General features: G+C 55.9%; 1 protein-coding gene across 1 annotated transcript; it reads right to left on the bottom strand.

Annotated features, from left to right (window-relative positions):
* Positions 1–3,563: 3,563 nt before the first annotated feature.
* LOC110575410 (antizyme inhibitor 2-like) lies at positions 3,564–10,380 on the bottom strand. Its single transcript, XM_021684415.1, is given in 9 exon segments — positions 3,564–3,761; positions 4,616–4,658; positions 4,660–4,699; positions 6,463–6,610; positions 7,107–7,275; positions 8,204–8,338; positions 8,959–9,131; positions 9,621–9,776; positions 10,294–10,380. Coding segments are annotated over 9 exon segments (1,149 nt in total).
* Positions 10,381–11,725: the final 1,345 nt, after the last annotated feature.

Here is an 11,725-nt window from a genome sequence, read left to right as displayed (position 1 = left end):
ATCCCACCTTTGGCCCTCACCGCACCCACCTCTGGGCGGTATTTGACGGTTGGGCATTTCCTCTTAGAAATGTTTCTCTTGGGCGCCTGGGTGGCTCAGTCGGTTAAGCGACTGCCTTCGGCTCAGGTCATGATCCTGGAGTCCCGGGATCGAGTCCCGCATCGGGCTCCCTGCTCGGCGGGGAGTCTGCTTCTCCCTCTGACCCTCCCCCCTCTCATGTGCTCTCTCTCATTCTCTCTCTCTCAAATAAATAAATAAAATCTTTAAAAAAAAAAAGAAAGAAAAGAAATGTTTCTCTTGACAATAAAAAAATTAAAAAAAAAAAAAAAGAAATGTTTCCCTTGTTTCTGTGCCTTATGTCTTCTCTGGCTATGCTCACTTCCTGGTTGGCCTGAGAGGCCCCAGGGATGTCAAGTCCTCAGGGTGCCGACACTGCCCATGTTTGTATCCCCCATACTGAGCCCTGGCCCTGAACCCAGGGCTTGTATGTGTGTGACTCCATTTGGAGGTTGAATAGACAGCTCCAGCCTGACTTGTCAAAGCTGAGCTCTCGATTTTCACCCCTCCTAATCTGCTTCTCCTCCCCAGCGTCCCCGTTCATGTATCAGCTGCTCCGGCCAAATGTCCTGGGGTCATCCTTGACTCCTCTCCTTGCCCCAGGTACCCCAGCTGGTCCCTCAGCAGATCCCCTTGACTCAACCTGTCCACCCTGTCCTGAACTGGCCACTTCTCACCACCAACACCCTGACTGCCCATCACTTTCCCAAACTGGCAGGAGCCCCTTCAGATTCTCTCTGCATTCCCGCTGCATGGATCTGCTCAAACCCTCCAGGGCCTTGCCTCCAGCTCACAACAAAGTCAAAGCCCTGCCTTACCATGAGGCCTGACAAATCACCCCCCAGGCCTCCCCCTGCCTCCTCTCCCAGCACCTCCCCTCACTCACTCTGCTCACCCACATGCAGCCCCTTGCCTTTTTTTTTTCTTTTTCTTTTTTAACAGTCTCCATCCCTGGCGTTGGACTTGGCGGTTTGCAATGCCTGGGACTCTGATCTAGCGACCACACGGCCTCTCACTCTCTGCCCTCAGGTCTCTGCTCCTGTGCTCCCCCCGGCCCCCCGGACTAGCTGCCCCTGGTCCTTCTGCCTAAAATAGCATATCTTCCTTTATTCACTATCCTCTGGCTCTGCTTTATTTTTCCTCACAGCGTGTACTTTGTTATATATGTATGTGCTTGTTTATGCTGTCTCTTTTCCCAACTGGAAGGTAAGCTCCACGAGCCTGGATGTTCATTGTGTGTTACCTGGGCCTAGAACAGTGCCAGGCACACACTAGGCCCTCAGATTTCTGCTGAGTGAATGGATAGAGGGGTGGATGGATCAGTGGATATGAATAGATGAATGGATGGACAACCACAGTTACAGCATCAGAGGGCAAAGCACAGAACACAAAACACACCAACATCTCTTTATATCTTCCCTAAAGCCCACTTATGTTTGTGCTTCCAGATACTTTGGGGGGCGGGGCGGTTGGGGTAGATGTTTCCACCCCCAATTTTCAGGCACTGGGAAGAGGTGAATTGGGAACAGGCTGCAGGCTGTCTGAGACTTCTGGGGTGGCCCCCAGAGCCCAACCCTTCTCACGTATCTGGGGGACAATTCTCCTTAGTCCTGGGGTGCTGGGAGAGTCCTCTGGTGTTAGCTGAGCTGAGGAGGCAGCAGCAAGATGGGTGGGGCTGACTCTGGCGGACGGGGAGGACCATCGCAGAGGCTGGGGGTCAGAGAACGGAGAAGCTTAACAAGGACACAGGAGGTGGGCGGCTTCGGCCTCTGGACCCTCACCTGCCGAAGGAATGTGGGTAGTCATCCTGACATGTCCCTGCCCTCGCCTCTGCCAACTTCCTTCACTGTAGGACTGTTTTCTTTTCGAGCTCAGAGCTCCCCAAATACTGTTTTTGTTTTTTATTTATTTATTTTTATTTTCTATTTTTTGTAAAGATTTTATTTATTTATTTTGACAGAGAGAGAGAGACAGCGAGAGAGGGAACACAAGCAGGGGGGGAATGGAAGAGGGAGAAGCAGGCTTCCCGCCGAGCAGAGAGCCCGATGTGGGACTCGATCCTAGGACCCTGGGATCATGACCTGAGCCGAAGGCAGACACTTAACGACTGAGCCACCCAGGCGCCCCCCAAATACTGTTTTTAAGGTTTTAGCATGCCTATGGAGGACACACAGTAGCGTCCACCCTATTTTGGACTTGGTTGTTTTCACACTTGTCCTTCCAACCTCCCAGCCTGGAGGCTTCTAAGACTGAGGTCAGGTCGGCGCACCCCCAGGGCTGGCCCATTAGCTGTGTGGCCAGAGGCTATGTCTGCTCCCTGAGGACCCCCAGACCCTAGGGCAGTGGGGGGGGGGTTCTCTGAGTGGGCCAGGCCTGGGACCAGGGGCAGCCGGAGGCAGGGCCCTGGACGTGAACTGACCTTGCTTGAGGATTTGCATTATTGGACTTACTCCTCTCAACAACCCAGTGAGGGGGATACTAATACCCGAGGGGATACCGAGGCACTGACACCCCTGTGGGCGTGTGGGGGAGCCTGGAGTCACTCCCGGCCCGTCTGAGCCAGTATTCTCACCACGAGAGTGGGCGCCGTAGCTCATGCAGACCTTCCTGCTCGGCACAGGGGTCACTAACCGAACGAAAGGAAGGTACTGGTCCGTGCAGGCCGCCTCATGTCCGGGACATAGCCTTCGGGGGGCACAGGCTGTCAGGGCATAAGGCTATCAGCCCTCCCCGCCCAGGGTCTGGGGGGTAAGGAGCAGGGAGCGTGGGGGCGGCTGCCTGAGGAGCTAACCTAGACTTCAGTCAGGCCCACTTTGGGAGAAAACGTTTTGAACCTTGGAAGTTGCCTCATCACACTCAGAAGCCCTCAAACCTCTCTGCCTCCCCTCACCACTGCGTTTCCCCATGTGGCATACCAAGGCGTCTGGAGCACTTCCACGGTCGCCTCCCAACCTAAGGTGCTGTCCCCAGCAAGCTCCTGTGGAAAGGCTGTGCCAGTAAAGAAAGGTTCTAGAGCCCCTCCCCCTCCCCACCTCGGGGACAGAGCCCTAGGCTGGGCAGAGGGGGGACCCTGGGGCCGAGCCTGTGAGAGACCCTGAAGCTGGTAGGGAGGGGACATCTGAGAAGGAAACTGGGGAGCAGTGGCAAACACAGCAGAGTGGGGGCCTGGCCAAGGGGCTGAGGGTCAGCCGGGGCCACAGGGCTGCCTGATTCTGTCCTCAAAGGTGTGCACACCTCAGAGCTGGCAGAGCCACCCAGGGGGGCTACCTTGGACTTACCCAGGGAGCAGCTATGACAGGGTCAGCACCAAAGGCAGAGGCCAGTGTCAAAGGTCGGTCAGACACTTTGGGCTTTGCTGGGGCCGGTGGGGGGAGCAGGGTATTTCTTGGGCCTGGGGCTGCAGAGCTTAGCCACATTCTCCTTGCCAAACTCAGATCCTGCTGCGATCCCCTCCATGCCCTGCCCCTTGTCTCCCCCTGCGGACACCTGAGCCCGGGCTCCATGGCCTAGCAGACGGAGGCGGGCAGGAAGCCATTGAAGGTGGAGCTCATGGTGGAGGTGTAAGCGTCCATGGAGGGAAAGACAAGCCAGTCTCCCACATCCAGCTCGGGCATCTGCAACTCCCCTAGGAAGAGCTTGTCAAAGGCATCACATGTGGGACCGTAGAGGGTACAGGGGAAGAGGGGTGGCTCTGAGCCGAACTCCTGCAGGGAGCAAAGAGCAGGGACTCAGAGAAGGAAGAACCCCAGTGGGTCCCCCCAGCCCACTCACCAGGGCCGGCCGGGCACGCCCGCAGGGCCCCAGCAGGAAAGGCACCCACACGGACACTTAACAGCCACCCACGGTGACCAAGGAGCGAGCGGTCCGTATGTGCCGGGCAATGTGCTCAACCCTGCCCTCATGGGGTTTACAGTCTAGTGACGCAGCCCCGCCCTGCCCGTTCACAAGCGCAGAAGGGGGCTCGGTTTTCCCCTACACAATGGGAGGATTTTATTCAACTGTCACTCAACATACCTGCCTCACACTTGGCGGCCCATCAAGATCACCTGGGGAGTTTTTACAAAGGTCTGAGGCCAGGTTTTCAACCCACTTGGGATTCCAATTTCAGCGGTCTGGGGCATCACCTGGGCATTAGGGACTCTTAAAGCTCCCCAGGTGATCTAATGTGGAGCCAAGTTTGAGAATCTCTCCTTCCTAAGTCTCCCGCACCGCCAGCATTCAAGGATTCTGGAAACACAACGCGTGCGTGCAGAGATGCACATGGAAACACACAGAGCCGAACAGATGCGCACGCACACCTACAGACTCACGTACCTGTACACCCACCTACCTGTACGTCAGCCGGCCCCCCCCCCCACAGAAGTGCACATGCAGGTACACAGGGCACCCGTGTGCGCGTCCCTGAACACGCATGTGATGTGGCGATCTTCAAAGCCATCGACAGTTGGAGCTCCTTCACCTCCCCGCCTGCCACGGCGATCCCCACCTCTCGGGACTGGGGGCTGTAGGCAGTGGCCTCAGAGACTAGGAGTACCTGAGCCACATGGGGCCCCCTTACATTCACCACAAGGGGCATCCTGGGGACAGCCTCCCTGAGGAAGATGGCCCTCACTGAGGTAGTACACCAGCTTCCGGTGGCCTCCTGGGAGCAGGGAGAGGGCAGCACTGAGGTGCGCGTGGCCAGTCTCAGCACCGACTCTCCAAGCCCAAGCGTGGAACCCTCCAGAGGGGCCCCAATCCGCGGCCCAGGGCCGGAGAACTCCTGCTCTCTGCTCCAGGAGTCTTCCTGACCCCATACCAGGTTGGGGCCTGTCCTCTGGGGTCCCGCTGTTCCCTCTGCCCAGCCAGCTTACCTACCTCACCCCTTCCTGCCCTCGAAAACCACACTGGAGTCTCTCACCCTGGCTTTTTGCTCGATCCTTCTGCCCCTGCCCCACCTGCGTGCTTCCCCCCGGGCCCCACGAGGCACGCCAGGTCCCCTGTTTCTAGGGAACTGTGAGTAAAAACTGCTCCCTTTGGGACAGTGCCCATGTCCTACTACCAAGCCAGTTTCTTCGCAACCACTTAGTCTGCAGAATATTGCTTTCTTGAATCTAAACTCAGGGTTATACACAGGCATTCCAGCTACCACTTAGATACTCACATCTTTCTGAATATTGTTTTTCCCCCCCTCTGGGTCTTCTCCCCACTGTCTTCTCCCTGGTGTCAGTCACCCCATCTCCTCCCCTCCCCCCAGCTGCCATTACCGATCCTGTCTCCAGGGACCCCGGCCCCGGGTGTCCTAAGCCACTTCGCCATGACATCCTCAAGGCCGAGAGCTCAGCGAGTGACCAGCGTTTCAGCCAGGCAAATGGGGGGGCCCTGCTACACCCCTAACTCACCGTGCTGTGTGGACAAATTCCTTCCTCTCCCTGAGCCTCAGTATTCCCACCTGTAACATGGGAATGACCCAAAACTACCCCCTAGGATTGTTGAGAGAAATGAGACAAAATAGGTATTTCCCACAGAATACTTAATTATTAGCAGCTCTTATTATTGTGGAAATAAAAATAATAAGCCCCAAATACTTATAACTTGGACTTCCGTTAAATGGATGGCTAAAATCCTGTGCTGCGTATCCCAAAATTCTTTAACCACACACTTTGTGGGGAAATGAAATCAGTTGACACGAGCACCTTTGGGATTAAAAGCTGTGTGGGCCAGCACGACAAGGATAAGGGAGGAGATTACCAGGATTTATAAATATTTTTATGTCAGTTATCACAGAGCCACAGAACAGAGTGGTGAGATCTATTCGTACTCTCCATCTCATCACGAAATCGAGTTTCTGGTTCGTTCACTGTGTAAGAACAGCCACCCCACCCCACTCCTGCTGCAAAAATAACAATCTAATAACTCTCCCATGATGGTCAACTTCAGTTGTCAAAAGGTTTCCTGTTACCCTCCAGATGTCACCCTTAACCTTTAGGCCACAACAACGACAATGTGGCCTTCTTATATTTGTTGTAAGAATTTGTATTGACTCAGTGTATATTTCATTGTAAGAATCTGCACCTGTTAGAAAGCACTTTCTGGAAGAATTTCAAATGCACGTCGGGAGCACAGTGGTGTCTGTGGCCTCATGAGCTGTATTCTGTGACTTTGCCTCCATAAATGTGATCTAAATTCATGGGTGGCTCAGGAAGGGTAAAGGACTTTGTCTTGGCTCTCTCTGCCTCCCAGTGTACTTGAGAACGACACAATAGTGATACTAACAGGTTCATTCTTATTCCCGATTCACAGCTTGCCTCTCACTAACTAGGCACCGGGGGAGGAGCCCAGACCCTCCGTCCATCCTCTTCCCCAGGGCCCGGCGACGTCTGCACAGTGCCCTCCCCCCCTTCCCCCCAGTGCTGGCCCACCCACCAGACTCCAGCACAGCCTTCTTGGCAATGAGGTTGACAGCCGCCATGCAGACAGACCCCGCGAAGAAGCGTCCGGGCTCCGCGATGATCTCCACACCGCTCCCCACGGGGAAGTCCTGGGCCAGGACAGCATTGATCACCCTCGCCATCTGCAGGGACAGACCCAGACCCTGATATGACCAGTCCCTATGTCGGGGCTTTACCTGCACCATCCCTCTTCGTTTCCATAATAGCACAGTGGGGAGGTGTTATCATCCCCACTTTACTAGGGAGGAAACAGAAACTGTGGCCCAGAGAGGGGAAGTCACTTGCTCAAGGACACACAGCAGGTGTACAGGCTGTAGCACCCTGAGATGTCTGAATTCCCAGCCACTGAAACCAATACATGGTCAGCAAAGATGGGATGGTCCCTGGATGGGGGGCACAGGGAGCTTCTACCTGACTGCAGCTCAGGGACATCAAGTAACACGTCTAAAGACAGACATGGAGCCAGACGTTCACACATGCTCGCATGTGCCCACAGGCCATGTGCACTGAGTCAGACAAAGACCTCGCAACAAAGACACATCCCAGCTACATGCATGCACCTGACTCAGTTACAAGAGCTCCCCCTACATGCAAGCGCGTGCACACCGTCCCCCGAACCCAGCCCAGGCTCCCCCTGGTCCTCCTCTCTGACCTCTTAGGCTCGCAGCCCTCCTCTCCCGGGAAGCCCCCTCCGATGTCCAGGAGGCCCATCTCGAACACGCGCCGGCAGTCAGCCAGGGCCTGGGTGAAGGCGCGCACCGTCTGGCAGTTCGAGCCCACGAGGAAGCTGGACGCAGGTCACGTGACGTGTGGAGAAACACACACGGGAACGTAAGGGTCAGTAAGAAGGGGGACATTCCGAAACGCCAACACGGGTAAAATGTGGAGACCAGTACGGATACACACACCGGGACACACGTGACTACGGCGACCCGCACAAACACGCACCCCTGGATATACGTGTGGGGGTCCGCGGGGATGCACACATCGCCCGTGACCGGCCTTGAGTTGGGGTGCTCACGGTCGTACGGCAGTCACTTCTCTGGGCTGCCGCCTCCCAGTGCCTCGGTTGCAGGGTTCCCCTTCCCCTCCTTAGAGGGCGTGTGATCAGAACCCCAAATCCCAGCCCCCACCCCACACTCCCGCAAGTAGGCGGGCTGAGGAACCAATCCGGGCCGTGTAGCGGGGGGCAGGGGAGGCCCTCGGCTCAGGTGCAAAATTTAAGGGGGTGCCAAAATACTGAGCCATCAAGATAAATAGCATTTAATGCAATATTTTTAAGAAGCAAAATTGATGCAAAAACATCCCCAACGAATGAAACACAGAAATTTTAAATAAAAGCAAAATTGGTAACAGTGATTGGACTTCAGGACAAAAGGAAAAGTCAGGAATTCCAATCCTGTCTTAATTTAAAATTTTGATATTTTCCTCATCATGGGTTTTTGCATTAATCTTGAGTTTTAATTTAAAATACTGTATTAAGATGTTACTTATCTAGAGTACTAAGTTTTTTGGCATCCCCTTACATTTTTCACCCAAGGTGGGTGCCTTGCTTGCCCTGCCCTAGTCCCAGATAAGACCCAGCTTCTTTGCTGAGGACAAATGGAGTATCTTGAGGCCCAGAGGGGCCACGGCTGACCAGAGGGCAAAGACTGGAGATTGGCAGTGAACACCAGGACCCGTGCTTCTCGGGCAGGGAAAACCAGCACTCTCACCTGGCTCTAACCACCGCCAACCCCAGGGCCCTGGCTGGCTTGAGCAGATGTTCACACACCTCCAGGATGGCCCCGAACTTGGCACTCAGGGGGAACGTGCTCTCGCTGTCCTGGGCCCACAGCCGGAGGACCAGCCTGGGAGAGGGTGCGAAAGATGCCAGGGGTTTTTAGACACGTGAGCCCCGAGGCCTGGATGCTTCACCCGCCCCCCTGTCCCCAATCTTTCTCCACCTTCCCACCTGTCCCTGCCTAGTTCCTCCAGCTGCTGAGTCCAAAAGGAACGAAAACACTCACCACTTAGAGACTTCTGCCCAGGCAAGAAAAAGCAGGAAAATGATAAAATTATACATACACCTTCTGTAGGCCTCCAGGTTACAGGATCAGCGATGTTAAATAACTTTCCCAAGACCACACAGCATGTGCTCATGAATCTGAAACATGAACCCTGGTCTACCTGACTCCAGTGTGAGTGCTTTTTCCGTGAGGTCGCGGGACCCTAGACCTCCTAATGCCAGGCTCCGCCCAGTGTCTATGCAGATATAAGCAGTATTTCTTCGGCACCGATGTGCACCAGGGAAGTCACTGGGCCCACTGACCCAAATGCTTGTACTCTGCTCCTTGAACCTCTCCCAGGTCACCCCATGCGACCACCTTCATCCAGTTGCAGAGACCCAACTCCACTGGCAGAGGCCCCAGGCTTGCTGTCCCTCGGCCCATCTGTTTGCACCTGCCTGCTCCCACCCTGCTGGTCTCACCTGGCCTTGGGGTGGTGCTGGGCCACCTTGCTCAGCTCCTCCTCACTGTCGAAGGTCAGGAGCCGCACCCCGTGGCGGGCAGCGTACTGGATGTGGGAGACAGGCTTGCAGGGGTTGGCATCGATGATGCGCGAGGGGGCGATGCCCAGGCGCAGCCCCTGCTCCAGCTCCACCTGGCATGGGGGGTACTGCACCAGGGGCTTGCTCCCCACCCCAGCCCTCCGGGGCCAGAAACTGGGGCATGAGCACAAAGGGCTGCCCTTGGCTGAATCCCTCCTCTGCACCTCGCACTGCGCTGGGCACGTCTGCGCCACTTAGGCTTCTAGATGACTCTCAGGAAAGCAGAGTTGGCCCCATTTTAAAGAGGAAGAACCTGCAGTGTGTGTGAAATGCCTGTGCCGGGACAGGAACGGGGCCTGTGGCTCAAAGCCTGTGCCCTTCCACTCACTGGCTCCCGTTGCCTGCCCCAGTCACGCGGCCCAGCGGCAGGTCGACCCCCCATAGTTCATTCATTTCTTCCTTCAAAATCAAGTGAGTATTTCCTGTCTCGGCCACTGTCCTAGGTGCCGTGGGCCCCACTCCAAGATCCCCGGAGGCTGGCCTCCTGCCCCCAGGAAGTGTCAGGCCCGCGAAGAGGCCCCCGGCAGCGGGCACAGGCTCACCTGGCTGGCACAGTCGAAGCCGGTGCCCAGAGTGGCCAGGACGCGCAGCATCCAGGTGCTGTTGCTGCACTTCACGGCGTAGAAGGGTGAGACCCGCGGCAGGGCGCGGCAGAAGGCCTGATGGCGGCTGGCGACCACGAAGGGCTCTCGGTGGTCCTGCCAGGGCCGGGAAAGAGGGAGGGGAGGCTGGGTGGTGGGTGCCTCACTTAGTCTTCACAATGACCTTGTGCGGTCGGTACTGTGCTAGTGCCATTTTATAGATGGGACAACAAGGGCTCAGAAATAGGAAGTCACTGGCTCAAGGTCATGCAGCGAGTACGGGGCAAAGACAGGATCTGACCCCAGATCTTCTAACTCTTTAAACAGGGAGACGTAAGGGCAACAATGATCTTTGTAGATCAAAGCGGGGACAAGACGGCTCCAACCCTCCGCTACACAGCCTGGCACCGGGCAATTACAATTCCACGGGGTGATGGGAGGTATGAGAAGGGGTCAGAGAAACTATTCCATGACCCCCAGCAGAACTGAGCCTTGGAATAAGACCTAGTAAACGGAGCTATAGAACCATGAAACAGAAAGTCTTACTTCTTGTCCACCAAAGTAGGGACTGAGACTCACCCTCTCTGCTCCCTACTCCCTTCCACCCCCACCCTCCCTCCCTCTCCCTCCGTACTGAATCAGAGAGCTCCTGGATCTTCTTCAGGACCACGTGCCAGGCAGATTCCCCAGGCCCCAGCGCGATGAGCTCCTCTGGCCACATGCTCCCAAGGGTGCCTTGATTCCCCTTCGGGTTCCCAAGGGGGATGCTCATCCCCGACACTCCAACAGCTCCCTCCAGCAGGCACGGTTCCAGTGTCCTGGAAAGGTTTTGCTCTAAGGATCTGGCCTCCTCCTTTCTCCCAGCTCCCTGCAAGTCCCAGGGGCCAGAGTTCCCCGGGGGCCTGCCAGTCCTCAGCTCTCCCATTCACCCAGAGAGCTCCATGGAGCCCTAGTGAGTTTTCCCATCTGTAGGATGGGCCACTGGCCTGGTCCAGCCTACTTCAGAGACATGGTGGGAGACCAAGCAAGATGCACACACCGTGCATATGGAATAGAGGGTTGGCATCCTTTTCTAGGCTCTTTCACACACATGTCCCCATTCACAAGTGAGAAAGTAGACGCACAGAAAGGATAATCAAGGAGTTCAAGATCTTCAGATTATGAGACTTACAGTTAGGGCCTAGGACATGATTTAGTCCAGCATCCCCATTTTACACACAGGGACAGGAGGCTCAGAGAAGGGAGGAGACTTGCCCAAGGTCACCAAGTGGTCAGTGGCCGGGCTAGGACTTGCACTTGAGCTCCCTAGAGCAGCCACGGGACCCACTGTTGGCCACACACCCCTGAGACCGAAGTGAGGGAAGCCTGCAGCCAGAGTCTGTCTATCTGTTTCAGCAGTTAGGATGGCACCCATGGTCCCCACTCCACACCCAGACTCACCTCGTGTCCATCACGACCTGCTTCTTCAGGCACAGCACAGGGGACTGGGATCTGTGGTGTCCTGGACTTCGGGTAAATCCCTGCAGGAAGATCAGAGCTCAGCCCGGAGCTCAGGGGCTCTCCCTCCCAACCTCAACCTCCCAGGTCTGGAGAACAAGCCCCACTAGGTCACCCACACGGCAGCCCGCAGGGTGAGGTCAGACTCCTGTTATAAGTGAACATCAGCGAGGATCAGAGTAGAGGGACCCTGCAAACCCTGTCATCCACCATTCCCACTTCACAGATGGGAAACCGTGGGACCCAAAGATCTTCAGATGACTCGGTAGACCTGGAGGGAGAAACGGGAGCAAACCAGGACCTCCGACTTCAATCAGGAGCCAGTTCCAACTGCCACAGACCATGAGCTGGTCTCTCCCAGTGCTGCGTCTCTGCTCTCCACCACACATTTAAATGTCTCACTGGAAGTTTCTCTGAATGGAAAGGTGAGGCCATCTGCATCACTTGGTGTCCAGGCACATCCTTTCCCCTACCATCTCTCCACCCTCTCTCTCTATGTAGCCTTCTGAGGTCTCACCAGGTCACCTGCTGACCCTCCCAGGCTGAAGCCACCACCTTGGAGCTTCCCC

This window comes from Neomonachus schauinslandi, chromosome 4 (assembly GCF_002201575.2).
Source record: "Neomonachus schauinslandi chromosome 4, ASM220157v2, whole genome shotgun sequence".
In the NCBI taxonomy this organism is placed as follows: domain Eukaryota; kingdom Metazoa; phylum Chordata; class Mammalia; order Carnivora; family Phocidae; genus Neomonachus; species Neomonachus schauinslandi.
This window is presented reverse-complemented; position numbering and strand designations above follow the sequence as displayed.